The sequence below is a fragment of the Spinacia oleracea genome, chromosome 5, assembly GCF_020520425.1.
Source record: "Spinacia oleracea cultivar Varoflay chromosome 5, BTI_SOV_V1, whole genome shotgun sequence".
Lineage (NCBI taxonomy): Eukaryota > Viridiplantae > Streptophyta > Magnoliopsida > Caryophyllales > Amaranthaceae > Spinacia > Spinacia oleracea.
Window position 1 is genome coordinate 33,921,619 of NC_079491.1, and position 27,408 is coordinate 33,949,026.

Sequence of the window (27,408 nt, forward strand, 5' to 3'; positions counted from 1 at the left end):
CTGTGGCATTGTCGATTAGGCCATATTAACTTGAAACGCATGGAAAGACTTCAAAAGGAAAGAATTCTAGAATCATTTGACTTAGAGGATTATGGTAAGTGCGAATCATATTTACTTGGCAAAATGACAAGCAACCTTTCTCTAAAGTTGGAGAAAGAGCAACTGAACTATTGGGTTTAATCCATACAGATGTATATGGACCAATGAGTACAAATGCTAGGGGTGGTTTCAGCTACTTTATCACTTTCACTGATGACTTCAGTAGATATGGTTATGTCTACCTAATGAAGCATAAGTCTGAATCCTTTGACAAATTCAAGGAATTTCAGAGTGAAGTAGAGAATCAATTAGGCAAGAAGATTAAGGCACTGCGGTCTGATAGAGGTGGTGAATATCTGAGCTATGAATTTGATGACCATCTGAAAGAATGTGGAATTCTATCAGAATTGACTCCTCCTGGAACACCTCAATGGAATGGTGTGTCGGAACGGAGGAACAGAACCTTGCTAGACATGGTTAGATCAATGATGGGTCAGGCCGAACTTCCAATAGAATTTTGGGGACATGCACTAAATACAGCCGCACTCACTATAAATAGAGCTCCGTCTAAAGCTGTTGAAAAGACTCCATATGAGTTATGGTTTGGAAAGCCTCCAAAAGTGTCTTTTCTTAAGATTTGGGGATGTGAAGTATACGTCAAACAATTAATTTCAGACAAACTTCATCCGAAATCTGACAAATGTATCCTTGTGGGCTATCCAAAGGAAACAAAGGGGTATTACTTCTACAATACATCTGAGAACAAGGTTTTTGTTGCTCGAGATGATATCTTTTTGGAAAAGGATCACATTTCCAAAATGACAAGTGGGAGAAAAGTAGACCTCGAAGAAATTCGAGTCGAACAACAAACTCTAGAGAATGCTCAAGATGACATTCAGGTGGAAACTCGGAGATCTTTAGAAGTTTCTGGTGAGAATCATGGACAATCTAGAGATGTAACCCCGCGTAGATCGCAGAGATATAGATCTTAACCGGAAAGGTACTTAGGTATTTTGACAAACGAGAGCTATGGCGTTCTATTACTTGAAAGTGATGAACCTGCGACCTACAAGCAAGCTATGACGAGCCCTAGCTCCAAGCAATGGCATGAAGCCATGCAATCTGAATTAGACTCCATGTCTGAAAACCAAGTTTGGGATTTGGTCGATTAGCCAGATGGCTACCAAGCCATTGGAAGCAAATGGGTTTTCAAACTGAAAAAGGACAAGGATGGAAAACTTGAAGTTTTCAAAGCTAGATTGGTTGCAAAAGGTTACAGGCAAGTCCACGGTGTGGATTACGATGAAACCTTTTCACCAGTTGCAATGCTAAAGTCTATTCGGATAATGTTAGCAATCGCTGCATATTACGATTACGAAATATGGCAGATGGATGTCAAAACCGCTTTCTTAAACGACATTTTAACAGAAACTGTGTTTATGACACAGCCTGAGGGTTTTGAGGATCCAAAGAATGCTAAAAAGGTATGCAAGCTAAAGAAATCAATCTACGGATTGAAGCAGGCATCCAGGAGATGGAATATACGTTTTGATGAAGCAGTCAGTGACTTTGGTTTCATCAAGAACGCAGACGAATCTTGTGTATACAAGAAAGTCAGTGGGAGCAAAATTGCTTTTCTAGTATTATATGTCGACGACATATTGCTTATCGGAAATGACATTCCTATGTTGAACTCTGTCAAGATTTGGCTTGGGAAATGTTTTTTGATGAAGGATCTAGGAGAAGCACAGTACATATTGGGCATCAAGATTTACAGAGATAGATCTAAAAGGATGATTGGACTTAGTCAAAGCACTTATATCAATAAGGTGCTTGATAGGTTCAAGATGGCAGACTCCAAGCGAAGCTACCTACCCATGTCTCTTGGAATGACTCTAAGAAAGACTCAGTGCCCAAAAACACTTGATGAGCGTAGACGAATGAATGGGATTCCATATGCATCATTGATTGGTTCAATAATGTATGCTATGATATGTACACGCCCGGATGTTGCGTACGCACTCAGTGCTACGAGTAGATACCAGTCAGACCCAGGAGAGGCACATTGGACTGCTGGCAAGAATATTCTGATCGAAGTACCTGAAAAGGCACAAAGATGACTTCCTGGTCTATGGTGGAGATGATGAATTAATTGTTAAAGGCTATACGGATGCAAGTTTCCAAACCGACAAAGATGATTTCAGATCACAGTCTGGGTTTGTCTTCTGCCTCAACGGAGGTGCAGTAAGCTGGAAAAGTGCTAAGCAAAGCACAATTGCGGATTCTACAACTGAAGCGGAGTACATTGCTGCACATGAAGCAGCAAAGGAAGCTATATGGCTAAGGAAGTTCATAGCTGAACTTGGTGTAGTCCCCTCCATTAAAGGACCAATAGCTCTGTATTCTGATAATAACGGAGCTATTGCACAGGCAAAGGAGCCTAGACACCACCAAAGAGTCAAGCATGTACTTCGTAGATTTCACCTTCTACGAGAGTTCGTTGAAAAGTCGAGATAAGCAAGATTGGAACTGATGACAACATATCAGATCCATTGACTAAACCTCTACCGCAGGCGAAGCACAACTCGCACACTACAGCTATGGGAATCAAGCATATTGGAGAATGGCTTTGATGTCCTTGTTTAATGTTTTAAAGTTTTAGAGTTTAATACTTTGTAAAACATTATTGGTTAATCATTCACAATAAATGAATAGAATTCATTTTCCATTTAATTTATGGTTTATTAAATAATGAGTCCCTTCAATTTGACGAAATATTCAAGATAGACTGTCAGGACCAGTCCTGTGACTAAGAAATGTCTATCAAGTGAACTTGAATGTCAAAAGTTGAAAATGGTCCCTGGTCGGAGTTTTCTATAAAGATGGACGCATAGAAAACGTTAGACGACTAGAATACAAGATGACTAGTAGTTTTGTTTCTTGAACTATGTGGACATGGCAATGTCGTAATCATTTGCATAGATAGTTACTTTGGGAAGACTAGTATCGGACAGACCTATGAAACTTTACCGTAAGAGATGAAAATCTGTCATAAGTAAATTTCATTAAAATTATTAGACACTAAATCCTCAATACCTGAGTGATTTGAGATTACTTGTTTGAGAACTGGTTACTTTGACGTTGACCAACCGTCGCACCGTAAAAGGAGGCTATAAAGGCAACGCTCAGGTAATCACCTATCAAACGAAGTCTAATCTCAAGATCGCAAGATTGGGATTGTCCTCCCATAAATCGGGATGAGATGCTTAAAAGTTGTACAAGGCCACTCGGAGAGCTAGAAACTGTAAATTGCATGGCCGTGCTCAGATGAATCATAGGTTATGATTATCTGTTTATTTGATCAGTTGAACTCTGAAACCGAGAAACACCTCTGGACATAATAAGGATGACAACTCTTACCTTATGTTCAAGAGCAAGCATCGAGCGACAAAGGAATTAGGAAATACACACTTGTCCCTAAGGACAAGTGGGAGACTGAAGGAAATAATTCCCTTGGTCCAAGTATGCATATAATGTTAAGTCTAATAAATGCGGTTCAGTATTAATTAACAAGTTAATAATTCAGTGAGATCAAGTGAGCTGAATGCCTAGCTAGAGGCCGCTTCAGTTCAAGTGGAATTAATTATATTAATCCACAGCTTACTCTTGACTGAACCCGTAGGGTCACACAAATAGTACGTAAACGGATCAAGTATTTAATAGAATTAAATACTCCATCTATGGATATTCGGAATCGACGGATCTTGGTTTCAGTGGGAGCTGAGATCGTCAAAGGCAAGAAATGAATACTCCGGAAACGATGATATTGCCAGAAACGGAAATATGGATCGTATCGGAAATATAAATATTATCCAAGTCGTAGATGTTGCCGGAAACTGAAACATGGTACGTATCGGAAAATATTATTGGAAACGGAAATATTGTCGGAATCGGAAATATTGCCGGAAACGGAAATATTGTCAGAATCGGAAATATTATCGAAATCGGAAAATAATTCCGGAAACGGAAATATTGAATATTTGTTCGAAACGGAAATTAATTCCGGAATTGGAAATATTAAATATTGTTCGTATCGGAAATGAATTCCGGAATCGAGAATTTAATCGGAAGCATATCGTACGAATTAGAATCGGACGAGGCCTGCCAGACGAAGGCCCAACACGAAGCCGGGCCACCGCCCAGCAAGCCAAGCGCAACAACCACACGCCAAAGCAACGACCAGGCCCAGCGCAAAAGCCAGGCCCAGCCGAAGCTTGGGCGCGTGCACGGATAAGGCTGCGATAGTGGGCCTTGCGCTGTGCGCTCGGCGTGGGCCGCAAGGCCTGAGCGCGGGCGTGCGGTGCTTGTGCGCCACTCATGTGTGTTACTCGGAATCCTAAGGCTACCGGGATTCGTAATATGATTAAATCTAATCCTAATAGATAAAGTTTGTTTAATTAGAGTCCTAGTAGGATTATAATTAAATAGATTTGTATTCTAATAGGATTATAATTCCTTTCCATAAACTCTATAAATAGGTGCCTAGGGACACATATTTACATCGAGAATTGAAGTATTCAAAGGTAAGATTTTCAAGCAAAAATCAGCCACAAACACTTGCCTATTAGTCGAAAATCCTAGTACCTTAAGGGCGATTCTAGTTGGTCAAGCTTAAGGCGGATCCGGACGTGTTGTGGACTATCTACGGAGGGACGACACTTGGAGTCCTAAAGACTTGTTCTTGTTCGGTTCGGGCGCAGCTAGGTAGGGCACGCTACAAAGTGTATGCATCTGAATTATGCTAAATGATTATTTGTAAATAATATGTTTCCTGGCTTTATGGTTTTTCCGCATGATTTATGTTTATTCATATGTATCATAACCTAACACTAAGAACTTATTAGGTAAACCTATCGATTTTGCCACGACATAAAAGGACTCCTTACTTTAGGATCAATAAGTAACACCTCGCTGAGCGTAATCTATTACTAGATTGATGTAAAGGTTATCCAAGTAAGTGTTATTTTGGCATGGCACCTTTTAACTCAATTTTTAAGTTTGGAACTTAAGGCTCTTACTATGTTGGTTAAATTTTAAGTGAACTAAAATCCTTAATCATGCAACATAATCAAGCTTCGATCTCATTCATATATAAGACATATTTAAAAGCAATAAATAACTTAAAGCATGCATAAGATAAATGTGATCTAGTATGGCCCGACTTCATCTTGAAGCTTCAACTTCAAAGTCCGTCTTGAAAATGGATGGAAACTTCGTCTTGAATTTCACCGTGGGAGGCTCCATTTTCTTCAAACAGGATCAACTATAATTAAACTAATTACAACTATTTGATGGTACGCAGACCATTTTTGAATTGAAAAACAAACTTGGTGCATTAGACCAATTACATTCAAATTAATGGTACGCAGACCATATTTTCTATCCTATTTGGGTCATACTAGTCACTTCATAACCTGCAAAACAGTACATATAGAATATATATACCATTCACCCATTCATTATCATGAATGACCCACATAATTGGTTAGTAAAAACACATTGTATGCATCACATAAACATTTGCAGCAATTAATCAAGGACACCAATAATCTACCAATTATTCAGTCCTTATTAATTCTAATCAAGTTGTTTAACCTTAAAGGATTTGTAGACCTAATCAAGAGTTTATGACTAAAATTGCTCCCACTTAAACCAATAAATTCATATGATTTACTAATTTTAAACATAAAAATGTATTTCTAGTCTAACCGGAAACATACAAATTTAATTAAAATTTAAAGCTCATATAAATTTATAATTGAATCCATTTTATTTAATTTATTTTTCAGTTGAATTAAATGAATTTAAATTAATTCAAGGTTTAATCTTAGTAAAATAATTAGTATAAATAAAATTTATAATAATTATAATATTCAAAATTAAAATCCGAGAAAACAATTTAAATTATTAATTTTAAAATTAATTAAAATTATTTCCGAACTGAAAATCTGAAATTAAAATTCAAAACGATTCAATCGTAACACGACGAGCACTTGGGCTTGCGCCCAAGCCCTATCATGCGCACGACCAATCGCTGGCCCATGGCACATCGCAGCAGCAGCCACGCGCAAACGCAGCAAGCCAAGCCACGCTTGCGCGCAGCCTGCTTGCCCGCAAGCATCGCAGCAGCTACGGAAGGAGCGCTCGCTCGCTCACGCGCAAGCAAGCCCTCGAGGCATCGCATGTTGGTGCGCTGAGCAGCGATCGCTGGGGGACCCGGTTCTCGCCCTCGCGCGTGCGCCTCTCCATGTGCCACGCCATCGCCCTTCGCCCATCGCCCATAGCACACAGCACACACGCACAGGCTCCCTTGCCTCGTGCGCGCGCCATGCGCTAGGTTGCTCGCTGCATTCGTACCGCACGGGCGACGAGCTCCCTTGCTCGTCGTCGCGTGCCCGCACTATACAACACCCTTTAAGGGTAACACGTAGCTTCCTTTGCTTTGTGCGTGCAACATTTATGAGCGTTTTCATAAAAATTTAAAATTTTTAATTTAAAATTAACGACAAATTAATAAATCATATTAATTTCATAATTTTAGGGCGAAAAATCGAAAATTTATTAATTACTTAATTTCCGATTAACATGGATTCAAATTTAGGTCATAAAAATTTTAAATTTAACATAAATTAACAATTTTTATGGTGGATTTTAATCATGGATACCTAATTAAATTATTAATTAATTATGAAAAACAAATCAATTCTAAATTATTCGAATTTCAACAAATTAATCATAATTAAAAATTAGGTTGTATAATTAACAAGTCTAGGCATTCATAATTGTTAAACATATACGGTAAGTCAATCAAAAATTCAAGAGTTATCAACAAGAATCGCAAATATTCAATTTAACATCTTAAATTTACAAACTTTTGCGTTCGAAAAACTTAAACCTCCGAAAAGTCATAGTTAGGCTTCGAATTTGGGAATTCTGGGTTCGGTCGAAAAATACTACTTTTGTCAAAATTTTAGAATGCCTTTTACATGCAAAATTGACACAAAAATCACTCGATTTGGTTGAGTAACGAATATTCTGCCGAAAAACTGCGTACATATAATTAAATAAACGCAATTTGCAATTAAGTACGAAAACTAATCACCCCTTTAATTCCTTGCAAATTTGTAAAAATTAACCATGTTCATGCAATTTAGATTATGAAAATAATAAGAGGCTCGTGATACCACTGTAACACCCCGACAATTCCCTTTTTCTAAAACAACCCTTTTATAAATATAACTATAGAGAATTATCAAAGTATTATCGCCCGTGTGAAAGCGTAACGGCTTATTCAGAATTTTGCAGCGGAAAACATAAAACTAACCTTTAGGTTCATAAATAATCGATTACATATTAAGTCCAAAACCAATTAACGGAAATAAGGAAATACGAATAGTACGACAACTTTCAAATCCAAGTTAACAAACCAAATCACTTAATAAAACAAATATAACTACAAGCTCTCTAATCCCGATCCCAATGATGCATCATCTTCAAACCTGTAGATGGGAAACGCTTATTGATCCTTAGAGACTGCTCACCAAAGTTGGGTCATCACAGGATCAATAAGGCATAGCCATGATCAACACACACAAACAAAGCACGTAATCAGCAAAGCTGAGTACTACATACTAAAACAATAATAATCCTAACATGATACTATTAACGAACAACCCTAACATGATACTAATGAACATAAACAAGGGCAGACAAAACATGATAATTTGACGACCATACTTGACTAGACTAGGCTAGACTTACAACAATAATATTATTTTAGTTGGAATAGACAATGGACCGAGTTAACCGTCCGACAGCCTTCACTAAGGAAGACGAGGTACGGGCGCGACTCCGTAACCTCAGAGACCTGCGATATCAAGGAACATTTGAATAAAAATAGGACACGGTGATCAATCCGGTCCGAGATAAAGGCCATGGGCTACCACCATGAACCCCAACTCCTCCTGTTTGTCCGTCACTTTAGACGTGCATAGTCTAAAGCTATTGCTACTCAGTTTCACTTTACATGATTTACAAATTGAGACTCTGTTATGACTCAACAATCACATAAGGCATATAATCCACATTCGTTCACAATTGTTTTTATCTTGGAATTAAGTACGTGATCATAAAGGCATCAATCAAGACTCATTCCAATTTACCCAACCTTTCCTTTAACCATGATCAACCCTGTATATGGGTATAAAGTTTCAACTTACTAAACAAGGTCCTCGGCCCTCATAAAGTAGTGAAAAGCTAAAAAGGGAACAACAATCAACTGATCTGAATCAACATATACAAAGTAATCTAGTGTTCCCAATCAAACATGTTTGCATAAATCATCCATACTAACATGTTATAATTCTCTTAATGCAATATAGGTTCAATACGTCCATCCAACAGTATTAAACATGCAATTTCAACCTGACTAAGTTCGTCGATAATATCAACATCACCTAGTTCAACAATAATATCAACATAGCCAAGTTCAACAACAAATTCAACATGGTTTCAACAATTAGCACACATTCCAAGCACACAGGTATGTACGTACCTTGTGTAAACAAACTGATAGGCCACTTTAACACTTTCAAAAGTCGCCTAAAGAGAATTCTCCGCCTAAAACAACCAACAAGGATTCCCAATCAACTTCTAATCGCTCACAGCTATAATAACACATTCTAACTACATCCTAAACATATTTAGAACTTTTCTCCAATAACAAAACTTGAATATTTGATTTCCTAGTATAACGATTATTGAATTAATTATTGAAATTCGTTGAAAACTCTTTGCAAACATCGTACTTTAAATTTTCAGCAATATAACTAATTTCAAACTACTCCCAAAACTTTGAAATCATAAAAACAATAACCTTAATAACTTATAATCATCCTACCATGATTTAAAATCATTAAAACCTTAAAAATTCATACTTTAATAATTAAAACCATTATTTCAATCAAATTGCATAATCTGAAAATTAAATTATTAATTACGCAAAACTTAAAATCTAAAATTCATCATTAATTTGTAAAAACTATAATTTAATTCAAGTAAAACATGAATTATATTAATAAAACGTAATTAAAACATTAATTAGTTTTAAGGGTTTAAGAATTAACCAAGAGAGAGAGAATGAGTTTGCCGACGGGAAAGGGGCGGCGGCAGCAGGCAGGGAGGTGCGGCAACAGGATCTGGAAGGGCCACGAAGGCTAGACACCGCAGCTGTGGCGCCGGTGGGTGGTGATTGTGCTGGTTGCGTGCGAAAGGAGAAAGGGGAGAAGGAGCCGATGGTCGGTGCAGCAGCGTGACAGCAGGTGTGCGACTGCTGTGAGGACGGCGGCGGTAGGGGTTGCAGCGACACCGATGGAGTGGTGGCTGCGCAATAACAGAAACGTGAGTGAGGAGGAGGAAAGCAAAGTAATCATGAGAAGGAGAACGAAACATAAAGAAAAGAACGAAATAGAAAAGAAGAGGAAGGAGAGGGGGTTACCAGCGAGGGACGATGGTGGTCGTCGGTGGCTGGTGGCGGCATGGGCAACTACAATGGAGGCTTGAGTGTTTTTTTTTTCTTTCACGTGAAGGTTGAAGGAGAGAGAAGGGTTTTGTTTTCCTTGTTTTATTTTTCACGTGAAGTTGGAAAGTAAAGAGAATTATGGGTAATTTTGTTTGGGTTTATTTATTGGGCTTTGCAAACTTGGGCTAGGATTGGAATTGATGTTGTTTGAATCCAAAACCGGTTAGGATTGTTTTTGAAATTCAATCGCGTTTTCGCAATCCAAATTCTTTTCAACATAGAATTCTAAAATTATTTTAGATTGCATAAATCGTTAAAAATATTCAAAATGTAATAAAATAAATATACTTTAATTATATATTTATTTCTAAAATTCGTAAATTCTTATTTAAATATATTAACTATACGTTAAAATATATTAATAACATTTATAAATTTACGGGGGATTACAATCTACCCCTCTTAAAAGAAGTTTCGTCCCGAAACTTGACACTGAAATTCACACCTTTTTCAAAAGTTTTCAACTTATTCATACTAAAGAAGTACTTGTGCCACTCATGTGCACTTTTTTGCCAACTTAAAGTTGTTTGTGTTACTCATGAACACACTTTTCTTATGCAGATAATCTAATTACTTGCATAAACATGTATAAGTTGCTAAAAATAAGCATAAAATGCATAAAAATACCATAAAAATAGGTAAAAAGCGCGAATTTCTATCGCATTCTACCCCCTTAAAGAAAACGAGTTACGCCCTCGTAACTCATCTCAGGGAATAACTTTGGATATTTCCACTTCAACGAATTCAGTCCCCAATACAATATTTTCACTCAAAACATTCCAGCAAATGGACTTCTACACTTTTTCCACACAACGCCTCAACATGTGACATCGTAATGCTCGCATGGTAACTATTGATGCACGAAAATTCAATCAAATCTAAATGATCTCCCAACTTCTCTTTAAAGTCAATAGTACATGCTCTCAACATATCTCCCCTGGTTTGGTTAGTGCTCTCAGGCTAACCATCGGTTGCAGGGCGGAAAGCAGTATCATTTTCAATGTTGTCTCCAAGATTCAACTGGACCCTTTTCCTAAAATTTTAAACTTTTATGGTCGATAAGGATCTTACTTGTTTCCCTGAAAAGGTTATGTCTCCAAATATTCACAGATAACACAATAGCAGCTAGCTCTAGTTCATTCGTAGGGTATAAGGTTTCAATTGACACGACAACAGGTGCGGAGGTCAAACATTCCTTTAAAATCTGGAAAGCTTCTTCACATTTCTCACTCCACTTGAATTTGGTTTCCTTTTCAACAAGTTGGTCACTGGTTTTGCTTTCTTCGAAAAGTCTTTCACAACCTCCTATAATAGTCATCTAGGCTTAGAAAACTTCAAATATCGGACACGTTCTTTGGAGTAGGTCACTCACTCACAGCTTGAATCTTAGCAGGATCTACAGAAACTCCTTCTGTTCAACTTTCCTTGTTACTGAACCTCATTACGCTTTTCATGGGTGTATAACTTGTGGGCTTAACTCTTAGCTCTTACACCAATTCATGTATTCTTTTCATCTTTTCCAGACAACAAATGATTCTAACGATCCTGGACCACTCAAATCTTCTCTTAAATTTATTCCCTTACGTAACATAGTTCTCAATCAATTTAGTCCTTCACTTTTCCGTCGGTGTCACTTATACACATATGACTTCAAGATTTGTATACTTCATTTAATAAAACTAGATTCTTTCTAAGCGTCTCCAAGTAATCCTCAAGTGTTTGTCATGCTCCTCATTCCTTGAATAAATCAGGATATCATCAATAACATAATAACGAACTTAATTCGGAATTCGTGTAAAATCTTATTCATCAAACCATAATTATGGCAGGTGCATTGGTTAACCCAAAAGACATTACTCTAAACCCATAATGACAATAACGAATCCTAACGAGGTCTTAGGCCCTTATCAGCTATTCTCAATTGGTGGTACTTCAAACACAAATCAGTCTTCGAGAACACACTCGCCCAATTCAATTGGTCCAATATGTCATCTATCCTAGGCAAGGGATACTTGTTCTTGGTGGTGTTTATCTCCCTAAAATCGATGCATAATTCCATACTCTTATCTTTCTCCTTAACAAACAACACAGGAGCTCCCCACGGTGACGCACTAGGCCTAATATATTCCTTGACCAAACAACTCTTGCAACTTTGTTTTAATTAGCTCATTTCAGGAGGTGTCATGCTATACGGTGTTTCAGATATAGGCGTCGTTTAAGGATTTAACTCTATAATGAACTCAAGGGCTCTAGCAGGTGACATACTTGCAATTTCACTCGTAGACACACCAATGAATCCATTCGCAAGGGAACATACTCGATTTTCACTCCAACTTCTTTACTCACCTCTAACACACTACAGAAAAATAGTTCACACTCCCTATTCATCAATTTCCTCACTTGCATTACAGAAATAACTAAAGGTTCTTGGACTCCTCAAAACGTCTATATGAGGTCTACCTTCCAATAGGGTTCCTTAAAATTACTTTCTGAATTTCACAGTCTACCTCAGCCTTGTACAAACTTAGTTAATCCATCCCCGGACTTACATCTAGGTCCCTAAAATTAAACTTTTGTCAAATCAGAAGGGAGAACGCAATCTTTTGTCTTCAAAGGCAGGTACTTAAATAATCTTATACACCTTATGGTTACACTAGTAGACATAATAAAAGGTAAATCAATCATTCAAAATCTACTAACTTCAGACTCTTAGTAATAGATGACAAAACGAAAGAATAAGTTGCTCCCGAATCAAATAATGTTTTAACTAGCACGGAGTTAATAGAAAAAGTACCATGAACTACGTCTGCAGAACGTTCAGCTTCATTTCTATTCATCAAGAACGGCTTGCTCAGAGCCTTATTCTGGTTGTTGTTATCATTTGCAGGCTTATTATAGTTCTCTTGATTGTTTTGTGCCCCTCCAGGCTTTGAATTTTGACCTCCAGACTGGTTAAACCTCACTTGGTTCCCACCTCCATTACTATTTTGTTCCTTTCTGTGCTTAGTGAAGCACTCAAACTCTCTATGCCCCCTTTTCTGACAATAGTTGCAGGTCATTAATCCCCCTTTGCAGTTTCTACCAGTATTGTTGTTACTGCACATCTTACAGTGATGCACTTTCTCAGATTGGTTCCTATTGTGTGCCCCTGATTGTTCCTTCCTTGAAAATATTAATTTCCATTCCCATTCCTATTCTCATTCATATTCTCTTGAAATTCCCTTGGTTTTCCCCAGCATTAAACTCTTTTCTTTTCTCCCCAACAACATTTTTCTTGTCCCTTTTTGGACTACATGCCATAAATATGAGCAGATCTCCCATACACAATATCTAAAGACATAAAGGTTTCCCCACCTAATCCTAAGGTGGTCATGCTATAAGTCTGCATAGTATTCAGCAATGGTCATGCTCCCCATACTAAGGTTTATGAATTCCTAAGATTTTTGCTTTCTCATAAAAGGTAGGGTAAAACTTTCCCCCTAAGGCAGTAACAATTGAATCCTAATTAAATATCTCAGCAGCGCTAAGCCTAGCTCCAAGTACATGACAACTTGACCCACTCTCATGTTCTCAAGACAGTTCACAGCCCCAAACAATTTCTCAAACTCTCTAACCCAGTTCCCTAGGAAGGTAGGGTCAGCTAGCCCCTTAAAGTATGATGGCTTAACTTTGACTAACCTTTCAAACATGTCCCTAGCAGAATCAGGATGCTCAGTTCTCTCTTGGGTCAGCTTTTCCGCCAAGAGGCGAATAGCAACAACTAAGTCATTATTGTTGGTCATTTCATAACACGACCTGAAGTTAATATACTCTATCTTAGGTTCTAAACACTACTTACACGTCATTCTATATCAAGCAATATTTGATTTGACCATAGAGATCGCCTCAATAAACAATATTCACATAAAATCATTTACGAAGGTGCAACAATCATTTACGAAGGTGCAATAATCATTGCAAAATAATCCTCCTCAATCATTCGTGAACGATATTCACATAAAGGACATTCGATCGAGGGAAAACAAATCAAATTCAATCATCACAAATAATAATAATAATAATAATAATAATAATAATAATAATAATAATAATAATAATAATAATAATAATAATAATAATAATAATAATAATAATAATAATAATAATAATAATAATAATAATAATAAAAGAAATTATTCCTCTTCGCGTGCCCAAACTAAATCATTGACCACTTGGATAATTAAATATTTAACTTTAATTCCTCAAAACAAACTTGTATTCCTCAAAAGAAACTTTTATTCCTCAAAAGAATATTAATAACAATTCTAAACCATAATAACGTACTTGTCCCAAAATAAAATAAAAGCGCTATGCAATAAATTTAAACTACCGTTGGGCGACTTGTCCCACATTATTCCCAACATAAATAAATAATGAAACAATCTTAGAGGGAAACATTATCAATCTTGTTCTTTGATTCCTAATAGCTTTCTGGAGTAAAAGGGCTCGTATTTAAATTCATCATCATCCTCGATATTAAAATATTAGGCTAGTTTTCTCTGCCTTGTGGATCTTCGTAGTCTCTGAGTCATCCTCCTCTGGCTTAGTACGTATCACTACATTATAAATATCATCTCTAGTATGCCCTCTAGCACGGTCAAACTCACGAAGGGCTTCCTCATCCCTATCAGGGTCTCATGTTCTTAATATATGACGCATTGTGCGTTCAAAGCTGGTGTAACTATTAATGTCAGACTCATAATCCATTTCATTCTCATGATCACTTAGTACAATTGAGTTGCTCTTGAATCCTAGCAAGATATTTACATCTAAACACTACTTTCTCACAAAAATATCAGTGGTCTCTATATCGATCTTTCTCGAGAGATCCTATGTTGGTGTACTTGGAAAGAAATATTTTATTCCTAAAATGAACAATTCCAGGTCTCACTAATGACTTCCCAACCAAATCATAATCAAACATCGATAACACAATAGGTTTGGTGGAAGCAAACAATTTCTATTATGCACATATAATTGCAACATTTAAACAATAAACACATGCACGTACATAACAATTAATTTCTTATGCTAGAATTAACTAGCTACTAATGCACATGTAATTCTATCTTATATGCCCTTCTTAATTATACTTCCCATCTCTCGTAAACTAAAACATTAAAGTAATCTAAATAATAAAATAAAACGAGAATAATGATAGGAAAATAAGAAAATAAAATAATAAATAAACAAAAATATAAAATTAATAAAATAAAATAAATTAAGAAAATTAGTAGCGAATAAAATCGTAAATGAAGTTATTAATTCGAAATAAAGAATTTATATTTCCTAAAACAAAGACTTATAACCTCTTAAAGCAACTAAAAATTTCGAACTTCTTTAAAAATTGTACCAATTTTTTTGAATCATAAATAATAAGAAAAATAAAAATTTCGAAACTAATAAATAAGTTAATGTTATATACTTGCAAACAAGATAAAAGGAATCCGGCCCCCCCAAAAAAAAGTACCATTTTTTTTTAACACTATAATGCGTAGGAGCTCGATTTTAAGAAATGTATTTTAAATACTAGATAGTTAGATGCCTAAAATTTATTAAAGTAAAACCTTAGCTTCTAGATACCACTTTGTAACACCCCGACAATTCCCTTTTTCTAAAACAACCCTTTTATAAATATAACTATAGAGAATTATCAAAGTATTATCGCCCGTGTGAAAACATAACGGCTTATTCAGAATTTTGCAGCGGAAAACATAAAACTAACCTTTAGGTTCATAAATAATCGATTACATATTAAGTCCAAAACCAATTAACGGAAATAAGGAAATACGAATAGTACGACAACTTTCAAATCCAAGTTAACAAACCAAATCACTTAATAAAACAAATATAACTACAAGCTCTCTAATCCCGATCCCAATGATGCATCATCTTCAAACCTGTAGATGGGCAACGCTTATTGATCCTTAGAGACTGCTCACCAAAGTTGGGTCATCACAGGATCAATAAGGCATAGCCATGATCAACACACACAAACAAAGCACGTAATCAGCAAAGCTGAGTACTACATACTAAAACAATAATAATCCTAACATGATACTATTAACGAACAACCCTAACATGATACTAATGAACATAAACAAGGGCAGACAAAACATGATAATTTGACGACCATACTTGACTAGACTAGGCTAGACTTACAACAATAATATTATTTTAGTTGGAATAGACAATGGACCGAGTTGACCGTCCGACAGCCTTCACTAAGGAAGACGAGGTACGGGCGCGACTCCGTAACCTCAGAGACCTGCGATATCAAGGAACATTTGAATAAAAATAGGACACGGTGATCAATCCGGTCCGAGATAAAGGCCATGGGCTACCACCATGAACCCCAACTCCTGTTTGTCCGTCACTTTAGACGTGCACAGTCTAAAGCTATTGCTACTCAGTTTCACTTTACATGATTTACAAATTGAGACTCTGTTATGACTCAACAATCACATAAGGCATATAATCCACATTCGTTCACAATTGTTTTTATCTTGGAATTAAGTACGTGATCATAAAGGCATCAATCAAGACTCATTCCAATTTACCCAACCTTTCCTTTAACCATGATCAACCCTGTATATGGGTATAAAGTTTCAACTTACTAAACAAGGTCCTCGACCCTCATAAAGTAGTGAAAAGCTAAAAAGGGAACAACAATCAACTGATCTGAATCAACATATACAAAGTAATCTAGTGTTCCCAATCAAACATGTTTGCATAAATCATCCATACTAACATGTTATAATTCTCTTAATGCAATATAGGTTCAATACGTCCATCCAACAGTATTAAACATGCAATTTCAACCTGACTAAGTTCGTCGATAATATCAACATCACCTAGTTCAACAATAATATCAACATAGCCAAGTTCAACAACAAATTCAACATGGTTTCAACAATTAGCACACATTCCAAGCACACAGGTATGTACGTACCTTGTGTAAACAAACTGATAGGCCACTTTAACACTTTCAAAAGTCGCCTAAAGAGAATTCTCCGCCTAAAACAACCAACAAGGATTCCCAATCAACTTCTAATCGCTCACAGCTATAATAACACATTCTAACTACATCCTAAACATATTTAGAACTTTTCTCCAATAACAAAACTTGAATATTTGAATTCCTAGTATAACGATTATTGAATTAATTATTGAAATTCGTTGAAAACTCTTTGCAAACATCATACTTTAAATTTTCAGCAATATAACTAATTTCAAACTACTCCCAAAACTTTGAAATCATAAAAACAATAACCTTAATAACTTATAATCATCCTACCATGATTTAAAATCATTAAAACCTTAAAAATTCATACTTTAATAATTAAAACCATTATTTCAATCAAATTGCATAATCTGAAAATTAAATTATTAATTACGCAAAACTTAAAATCTAAAATTCATCATTAATTTGTAAAAACTATAATTTAATTCAAGTAAAACATGAATTATATTGATAAAACGTAATTAAAACATTAATTAGTTTTAAGGGTTTAAGAATTAACCAAGAGAGAGAGAATGAGTTTGCCTACGGGAAAGGGGCGGCGGCAGCAGGCAGGGAGGTGCGGCAACAGGATCTGGAAGGGCCACGAAGGCTAGACACCGCAGCTGTGGCGCCGGTGGGTGGTGATTGTGCTGGTTGCGTGCGAAAGGAGAAAGGGGAGAAGGAGCCGATGGTCGGTGCAGCAGCGTGACAGCAGGTGTCAACTGCTGTGAGGACGGCGGCGGTAGGGGTTGCAGCGACACCGATGGAGTGGTGGCTGCGCAATAACAGAAACGTGAGTGACGAGGAGGAAAGCGAAGTAATCATGAGAAGGAGAACGAAACAGAAAGAAAAGAACGAAATAGAAAAGAAGAGGAAGGAGAGGGGGTTACCAGCGAGGGACGACGGTGGTCGTCGGTGGCTGGTGGCGGCGTGGGCAACTACAATGGAGGCTTGAGTGTTTTTTTTTCTTTCACGTGAAGGTTGAAGGAGAGAGAAGGGTTTTGTTTTCCTTGTTTTATTTTTCACGTGAAGTTGGAAAGTAAAGAGAATTATGGGTAATTTTGTTTGGGTTTATTTATTGGGATTTGCAAACTTGGGCTAGGATTGGAATTGATGTTGTTTGAATCCAAAACCGGTTAGGATTGTTTTTGAAATTCAATCGCGTTTTCGCAATCCAAATTCTTTTCGACATAGAATTCTAAAATTATTTTAGATTGCATAAATCGTTAAAAATATTCAAAATGTAATAAAATAAATATACTTTAATTATATATTTATTTCTTAAATTCGTAAATTCTTATTTAAATATATTAACTATACGTTAAAATATATTAATAACATTTATAAATTTACGGGGGATTACAACCACTGTTAGGTTATGATACATATGAATAAACATAAATCATGCGGAAAAACCATAAAGCCAGGAAACATATTATTTACACATAATCATTTAGCATAATTCAGATGCATACACTTTGTAGCGTGCTCTCCCTAGCTGCGCCCGAACCGAACAAGAACAAGTCTTTAGGACTCCAAGTGTCGTCCCTCCGTAGATAGTCCACAGCACGTTTGGATCCGCCTTAAGCTTGACCAACTAGAATCGCCCTTAAGGTACTATAAATTTCGGCTAATAGGGCAAGTGTTTGTGGCTGATTTTTGCTTGAAAATCTTACCTTTGAATACTTCAATTGTCGTCCCTAGGCACCTATTTATAGAGTTATGGAAAAGAACTTGGAATCCTATTAGGATACTAATTTATTTAATTAGAATCTTATTAAAACTCTATTAAACAAATTCTATCTTTATTAGGATTAGGATTTAATCATAGAACAAATTCCATTAGCTTTAGGATTTGTATTGAAACACAAACGTTGCACGAGCATGAGCATCGCACAAACCCGCGCAAGCCTTGCGGCCCACACGAGCTGGCGCTGCTCGCAGCCTACGAGCATCAGCCCGCGCGCGCGTGTGCCATGCCTTGCTGGGCCTGGCGCGGTTTGGCAGCGTGTGTTTGGGCGCTCGGCTTGCTGGGCGTAGGCCTGGCTTCGTGCTGGGCCTTCGTCTAGCAAGTCTCGTCCGATGCTAATTCGTACGACGCGCTTCCGATTAAATTCCCGATTCCGGAATTCATTTCCGATACGAACAATATTTAATATTTCCGACTCCGGAATTAATTTCCGTTTCGAACAAATATTTAATATTTCCGTTTCCGGAATTATTTTCCGATTCCGATAATATTTTCGATTCTGACAATATTTCCGTTTCCGGTAATATTTCCGATTCCAGCAATATTTCCATTTCCGATAATATTTTCCGATACGTACCATGTTTCCGTTTCCGGCAACATCTACGACTTGGATAATATTTATATTTCCGATACGATCCATATTTCCGTTTCTGGCAATATCATCGTTTCCGGAGTATTCATTTTTTGCCTTTGACGATCTCAGCTCCCACTGAAACCAAGATCCGTCGATTTTGAATATCCATAGATGGAGTATTTAATTCCATTAAATACTTGATCCGTTTACGTACTATTTGTGTGACCCTACGGGTTCAGTCAAGAGTAAGCTGTGGGTTAATATCATTAATTCCACTTGAACTGAAGCGGCCTCTAGCTAGGCATTCAGCTCACTTGATCTCACTGAATTATTAACTTGTTAATTAATACTGAACCGCATTTATTAGACTTAACATTAAATGCATACTTGGACCAAGGGCATTATTTCCTTCATTTTTGTAAACACCTTAATTTATCTACATCTTCCTTAACCTTTCATATCACCATCAAGAGCTTTTATGTTCGGCTTATTTTGACTTATTTCATCCAAAATAAATTCAGATATATAAGTTCATACAAAATAACCTTTCTCAAAAAAATAGTGTTTACACAAAATAAGAGTTTGTTTATTTCAACTTGTTTTTAATTTAATTAAATAAGTCAATTAAGTACGAAAATAATTTTTCAAACAACTTAACACAAAATTAAGTTTTTGTTTTTAGAAAAAATAAGTTTAGACAAAATTTATTTCTTTATTTAAATAATTTAGGTTTGTTCTATTCACTTATTTGAAATTGTATGAACTTATTTAAGTTATAACTTGTATTTGGTTAGCCTTCGTCTTTCCTAAACTTATCTTATTTAAATTTATTTGAACTTACTATCTATAAATAAGGAGAACAAAATAGGCCCTAACTAGTTTCAGTCAAAATTAGACGAACCAAGCTAAGACTATTTTTTTTCTTTAGTATAAATAGATTTATACAAATTAAGTTCAGAAAAAATAAGTTAATACAATTTCATATAAGGTCAACTAAATTATAGTGTGTTCTACTCACCTAATTTTCACTTACACGAATTTAAGTGAGCATATATGAATTTATCAAGACTTATTATAGTTACAAATTATACTTGAGTAACCCTTATTTTTCCTGAAATCAGGTGGACCAAACAGTTGCTAACTCTAAACAAAATAAGTTTATTTTTTCTAATAAAATATGTTCATATTACAAATAAGTTTAGAAAATCAAATTAGATAATAATGCTAATAGGGATGTCAATGGGGCGGGGCGGATGCGGATGTAGGTCCCTCCATCCCCATCCCCACCTAAAGTTTTCATCCCCATCCCCGCCCCATCACCCATGGCGGGTACAAAATTCATCCCCATCCCCGCCCCAACGGGTGTAAGCTAAAATCCATCCCCGCCCCACCACCCAACTGGTTATCCATCCCCATCTTATCCCCGCTTCATACCCGCGCTAATACCCGCCTAATTTTTCTTATTTAGCAAACATTTGCCATATATACGGAGTAATGAAAGTTAACTATTGAAAAAATACATTATGACTAAAGTTAACATATATAATCGAAAATAATACTCGTCATAACAAAAAAATTCAAACAAAAAACTTAGTCTCACCTAAATTCATATTATCACCTAAAGATGCAAATAGATCCAAACTCACCCATCACTCATGGCTGGTATGAAGCGGGGCGAGTGGGGATGGGGCGGGGCGGGCGGGGATGGGGCGGGTTCAACACAAAATTCACACCCGCCCCATCACCCATGGCGGGTACGATTTTTATACCCATCCCCGCCCCATCACCCGCCAAACCTACCTCCATCCCCGCCTAATTGGGGCGGATGCGAGGCGGGTCTCCCGCAGAACTCGCCCCACTGACATCCCTAAACGCTAACACAAAATTAAATAGGTAGTAAGTTGAATAGAACTAACCTTATTTTAATGGAAGTTGTATCACTTTTGTTGTTTAAATGAAAAATTATTACGGAGTATTATTTATGAATTTTAATTATTTGTAATTTGAGAAAGGATTTTGGATTTTTTTTTTTTTTTTAAAATAAAGAAGTAGTACATATTATAATTCATTAACAAAATTTCAACCAAAAGTTAGATGATTTTGTCATCCTCTATTCCATTGAAAAAAACACCAATTCTTTTTATTTTTTGCATTTAATAATAAAACTTAAAACTTGCCTTATTTTTTTTTTCGATAATAAATAAAATTTTATTACAACTTACCTTATTATTTTTACCATTTTTTTTAACCGCCCACAAAAATTCCTTGATTCCAAAGAATTATACCAAACGGACACTTTTTGAATTTCCAAATACATTTTGATAAGGCACCATGTTTATTTCCTAAAATAAAAACGGTTATATTTTATGTAGGAAGTTTCTGCAAAATAAATATTTGGCGGAAAAACAACGATAAATAGAAAACCCAGCGTTGTTAGCCTTCCCATTTATTCTTTCTCTCTCCATTCCTGTCTATTTGCTCGTCGTCAAAGATTGTAAGATCTATCTTTATCCGGCGATCAATCCCTAATTTGGTGAGTATTTCTTCAATTGATCATCAATTCTAAACTGGGTTAATCTTATTTTTCCAAAACTTTCATCAGAATTTCCCCAATTTGAGTTGTGATGATTGATTAACTTACTTGTTCTTCATCTATCTTGAATTAATTCGACATTTCGGGCACAAGAATTCATATATTCTGAATTGTTTGGTTACTAATTCATGCACTACTTTTGGTACCTTTTAAATCCATTATTAATTAGGTGAGCTTTATGGCAGAATTGATTTTAATTTCTAAATGTTGTTCATGTTTTCGTATTTATTTATAAAAAGTTAGTGTTGCCTGTTGTTTTGTTGTAGCTGAAGGAGAAGAAGAAGCAGATCTTTCTCCCGACAACAGCTGAGGGTGGACATAATTGTGCTGAAGAGGAACTACTACGAGAGAAGCAAGTAAAGCGTTTGTATGTTGATACCTTTTCCTCCCTCTTATTTCTTTGTTTATTTTTATTACTGGTTTCCTTTGCAAGGCCAAAAACGATGGTGGAGTTAAAGCTATCATTTTTCAATCTCCGTATTAGAGAGTTAGTCTTTGATAATCCTAATTCCGTATTGGGATGCTAGGATTAACCTACAATATGACATTAAACAAGCTTTTGATAATCCGAACTCCCTATTAGAGAGCTAGGCACTTCTATTTAAGCATTATGCATGACTTAAACCCTAGCTCATTAGAATCATAGTTAACCAATGGTATACAAAAATTCGTGGAATATCCTCACAATGACTTTTATAGCAACCTGAACATCCTTGCTAGTCTTGGCTGACAGTGTCTGAAGCAGTTGTTTCGATTTTTATGGGCTACTTTGAAGAATTGTTATCTTAAAGTCACAAGTGATAAAAGAACTTTGAATCACTAAGTAGATTTCGAAACCCCTTCGTTTCTCTAGTATCAATTTGCATCACTCTATTTAATTCTTCTATGGTGTTCCCTGGATCAATCAAGATTTCTCTCTATCTTTTTTCTTTAATTATTGGCAGTTTTCTAAGAGTTCCTTTTTTGTAAAAATTGAATAATTTAGCATTTCATTTTCATGATCTTTGGCATGATTAGAGGAAATTCCAATTATTCAAGGTTTATTTGCTATTGTTAGTCCGACTTTGTTGTTCAAACTACTTCGTAGGTTCTATGTTCTTCCAGAAGTTTTATCAAATCAATTAAATTCATTTTTTTTTTCTTAAGTTCTAAAGTATGTTCTTCCAGAATTTTGATCAAATCAATTAAATTAGTTTGTTCCAGTTAATTTTTTTTTTTGTTTAATTGGCTTACGTGCCTTTGGAGTCCTTATCCTTGACCTATTGCATCATTTCTACTTTACATTGAGATGCCAACTAGGTTTAAAGAGAGCCGGGCACACATTAATTTGTTTTTTTTTGTTTCCTTCAATTGATCATCAATTATCAACTGGGTTGTTCTAATTTCCCCCATTTTTCATCAGAATTTCCCCAGTTTGGGTTTTGATGATGGATTAACTTGTTCTTCATCTATGTTAAATTGTTTCGATCCATCATTATCAGCTTCATTTTTCTTGTAATTTTTTTTTGGACTCATAGTTACGAAATTAGTGTTTCGAACTTCAACAATTTATGCACCAATTACCATTTTTTAAGACGTTTTTAACCCACGAAACTGTAATATAACTTAAATTTTTCTGGGTATGTTTGGTTTCGATGATTTGCATCTCACCTGATTTTGTGAGATTTTTGTTAAATTTGCAGGTTATTTACTCGGTTGCTGATTATAATTATCCGCCACAATCAAAGTTCTCAACTTTTATTTTGAATTATTGATGTTATTTTCATGGTAAGAGCTATATTATATTTGACAGTTAGTATTTATGTTCAATCTGCAATATCGTGCGATGATTTTTGCTTATATTTTTATGATTATAATCAGATATTAAATATATGAACGTGATTTAATTAAAAGAGATATGTGGAATGGGCTTATAAAATAACGCATGAATAACCAAATAATGATATGTAGAATTTTCTGGGAAATATGATGTGACTATGTGAGTAGAAAACGGCGAAAAATGTGTAGATGCTTTTAAGCTTTTTTGCTGGGCTGATGTGTTATCATTGAAATTATATGGGGTTCTTTTTGAAGCTGGGGACATAGCTTAATTCACAATTTATAGTTCAAGGGATGTATTGAAAGATTATATATGCATTTTGGAGGATACTTATGCTCATATAGAACCTAGTTATTTTGGTGAAAGTATGTTTTGAACACCTAAGGCTATGGAATTCATTAGTGTGGATTATTGATGACAAGCATGGTCCACTTTGTCTATCATATGATGAATAGAATATTTGTCACTGGCTTGTGAATAGACCTAACTTAAATTTTAACTCGTGTATTCAGTTCGGCAATTGATTTTGATTATTCCTTTAGTTATACTTTTTGTATTACTATGCAATGCTATTCTTTGAAATTATTGATACATGTTTATCTTGCATGTCAAAAAGATTAAATTTAGGGTTTCGTGTTAGTTATGACGTGACTCTCTTGTTGAACCGTTAAATGTCAAAAATCAATTAATTCTTCGTTTTGGGCTATGTTACTCAGACTCAGGTAGGGTGTCGGACACGGGTATGGAACTATGCATAAACAGTTAAATCTATTGGTTAAATTTCCCCTATCATTAAATGTTGCTTCTTGAGTTACAAATTTTGACAGCTTTTTCTGTCTTACAGTTATAGGAATCATCTTCTATTTTCCAAACATGAATGAAAGAGATTTGTTGTGTAGCAGCCAACGGGTTCTTGATTTTACAAATGGACAACAAGATCAAAATCATCTCCATTCCGAGCCCTGCATCCTTCTGGGAAGCACATCTAATTTCCCACGGTCACATATAAATCAGGTGCTGCCTCCATCTGGCAGTGTGAACAACTTCGATCTCCACCATATACCTGAGCATGTTGGTAGACCAGCTTTTTATGGGATGTCACAGTATAATCAGCCTAACCACCCTGCAGCAAATCATCCTAACTTCTTTAACGGGCACTTGGACCTTGCATCTGGGGCTAGGGTGTTTCCAGTTCCACTTAACCATGGATTTGTGGACCATTTACCATCTTCAAGCAACTATGGAGGCAATGTGGGTCCTTTTAATAATGATCATGGAAGGTGCAATTTGTCAGCAGAAGGTGTTAGGGAGTTATGTAAGAGGAAAAGTTCAGAGGGCATCCCAGGGAATGTTCAGCATTTTGGTGCTTCTGCAGGACCTAGTAGTTCTTCAGCTGCTCCTATGACTGGCAGTCATTATGATTCTGGGTCTGCTTCTATTGAATCATCACTTCCCTTGCCAGATTACAGAGGTAATGGCTCTTCCCCAACAATGGAGGTAGTATCAGGAGCAAGACATAGATCTGGTGCTGTTGGGGCTCATATGGATTCGGTTATGGTGCATAACTATAATAGTTTTATGCTTCAAGGAAATTACGGGGGACAATCCTTTCAGCCATCGAGTTCCTCATGGTTGGACCAACAGTCAATTAGTAATACAATTAGTAGTGCTGGGGGTTTAACGTGGAGTGGTCCTCCCATGGTGCCTTATTTTCAAGGTAATATTTTCATTTTTTGTGATTTGTCTCTTTTATCATGATATCTCACAAAGAGAAGAGGCACCCACGATTTATGATTTTCTTTCCAAAAACTATTGATTTTTCAGAGAGAATTCTGTTTTTATTTTATATTTTGAATGTTCAGAAGGTGTGTGCTTTTGAGTTGTTGCAAATTTAGTTATGTAGTTAAATTGTGATGATGTTGGGTAATCAGAATTTTGTTTGTATGTCCATCTAGGGAGCAATATTCATGGAGGTTCACCTGAGTTGGGAAATGGTAACCATGGCCCTGCAAATTTCTTGCACTCACCACCCGTTGTTCAACAACACCACAATCTACATCCACCACAGAATATTCAAGGTGTGAGAGGGTATGGTGCCGCTTGCTATCCTCCTTTTCTAGCTGCTCCAAGTAGAGTTCCACCAAGTGATGGAATGCATCATGATCTTTTGTCTATATCTCAAGAAAGCGCAGAACCAACAAATCGGCCAACAGGCATTAGAATATATCGCTCCCAAGGAAGAAGCCTTGTGCACGATGTAGCTTCCAGACGCCGTGATCTTCCTCGCTTCAGGACTCTGCCAGTAGATGTATGTCACTCTCCGTACTCTCACTGTTTTATTGCTTTGGGCTTGAATAGGTGTAGCAGAATTACATAACTTGGGTCGTGAGTTGAAACAGCTGCTTAAAAATACTACTTGTGTACACTTCTGATTGAAATCCAATGTAGATATCTGCTTTTATGTAGGATGCTAAAAGTCTGCTTTTACTTTATAATTACTCCTTTATTGCTCTGGGCATGAATAGGTAAAGGCAATTTAACATTATCTGGGTCTTCATTAGTTAAAGTAATACTAAAATGCTACATGAAGTTCAATTTAGATAAAAGCCTTTTTTTATTTTATTTAAATGTTAAATCTCTGCTTCACTGCGTGTAGAGGGTTGCGATTTTGGAATTCCCAAACTTTTATGAAGTAGACTATGACGTTGAGAGCATCATTGATCATCATAGGGATATGCGTTTGGACATCGACAACATGTCCTATGAGGTGAGTTATGAACTGAGAAATTAATTTCTAATTACTACCTATTTTTGCAGATTATATATTTATCGTTCGGATTGTTACAACCTCTAGCAGATGTCGTCATACCCTGGCAATGGTTATATGATATTTGGCTTCTTTTATTACAGGAGCTTCTTGCTTTGAGTGAACGGATTGGCACAGTAAATACTGGGCTCACGGAGAAAGACATCAGATGCCATCTCAAAACAAGAAGATACCATTCTACTTCAGCTACTATCAATTTAGAGGAGTTGCCATGTAGTGATACAAACAACGATTCATGTATTATATGCCAGGTAAAGTTACATGATGTTTTGCAAATGTTTTCACCCTGATCTTTGCTTATATGCATGGAAAAAGCCAAGAAAATGAAAATATCAATTGAAACCTAAGCCTGGTAAATGAAATTAAGCTTTGTAAGCAATATGTTTACTGTGGGTTTTGGTATTGCAGGATGAATATGAAGCCGATGAGAAGCTGGGAACCCTAGAATGCGGACATGAATACCATTTAGATTGCTTGAAGAAGTGGCTGCTCTTGAAGAATGTGTGCCCCATTTGTAAATCGGTTGCCTTGGTTTCGAAACCTGAAGATAAATGATGTTCAAAATCGGTATATTATGATGAAGGAAGCAAAAAGCTTCACGTGCTTATCATCAATAATCAATAACTATATATTAAAAGACACACCAGGAATGACATGTGTGTCTCCTGTTGTGTTCTTAGATTTTTTTTTTTCATTTAAAAAAAATGTATATTAAGGTAACTTCTAAAGGATTCTTGCATATATTTTGTTAAGAAAATATTGACATATTATTATATGATTTTTGCATATATTATGTTAAGAAATATTGACAGTGATTTTGAGCTAATATTTGTGGTTGTACCAATCACGAGTGCGTTCAAAAGAAATTGAGATTAAGGCTTGGTATATATATACGTAATTGCATAAACCGCACAGCAGAAATGGGTGCTTGCATCTGAGTTTGAAATAAACAAAACCTTCATGTTATGCCTGCAACTCTTTTTGATCAGGATTACGAGCCATTGATAAATGAAGAGGAATAAAATAATTGCAAAGTTCTTGAAGACAAGGTATTATATTATTGGGCCTTCATAAAGAATGACATGATTTGTTTGTATTGCTTACATTTTTCTTATGGATGATCT

At 36.0% G+C, this 27,408-nt stretch overlaps 1 protein-coding gene across 2 annotated transcripts; it reads left to right on the forward strand.

Moving 5' to 3' along the window:
- The first annotated feature begins 21,419 nt into the window (after positions 1–21,419).
- On the forward strand, positions 21,420–27,110 carry LOC110777051 (probable E3 ubiquitin-protein ligase ZFP1). Of its 2 annotated transcripts, XM_021981660.2 has the most exons (9): positions 21,497–21,578; positions 21,732–21,807; positions 21,905–22,005; positions 23,321–23,405; positions 24,302–25,174; positions 25,413–25,765; positions 26,114–26,224; positions 26,368–26,535; positions 26,693–27,110. In XM_021981660.2, exons 5-9 carry the CDS (start codon positions 24,331–24,333, stop codon positions 26,837–26,839), a joined length of 1,623 nt encoding a protein of 540 aa, XP_021837352.1. In that variant the 5' UTR covers positions 21,497–21,578; positions 21,732–21,807; positions 21,905–22,005; positions 23,321–23,405; positions 24,302–24,330; the 3' UTR covers positions 26,840–27,110. The 2 variants fall into 2 exon arrangements, with proteins under 2 accessions (XP_021837351.1, XP_021837352.1); XM_021981659.2 differs by lacking the exon at positions 21,732–21,807 and having other exon boundaries at positions 21,420–21,578.
- Positions 27,111–27,408: the final 298 nt, after the last annotated feature.

What these genes read in the sequence shown, in the direction of transcription:
- LOC110777051 (XM_021981659.2), top strand. Translation starts at nt 24,331, where the DNA reads ATGAATGAAAGAGATTTGTTGTGTAGCAGCCAACGGGTTCTTGATTTT. An exon ending in CATGGTGCCTTATTTTCAAG is followed by an intron (nt 25,175 to 25,412) that starts GTAATATTTTCA and finishes ATGTCCATCTAG; the next exon opens with GGAGCAATATTCATGGAGGT. An exon ending in TCAGGACTCTGCCAGTAGAT is followed by an intron (nt 25,766 to 26,113) that starts GTATGTCACTCT and finishes CACTGCGTGTAG; the next exon opens with AGGGTTGCGATTTTGGAATT.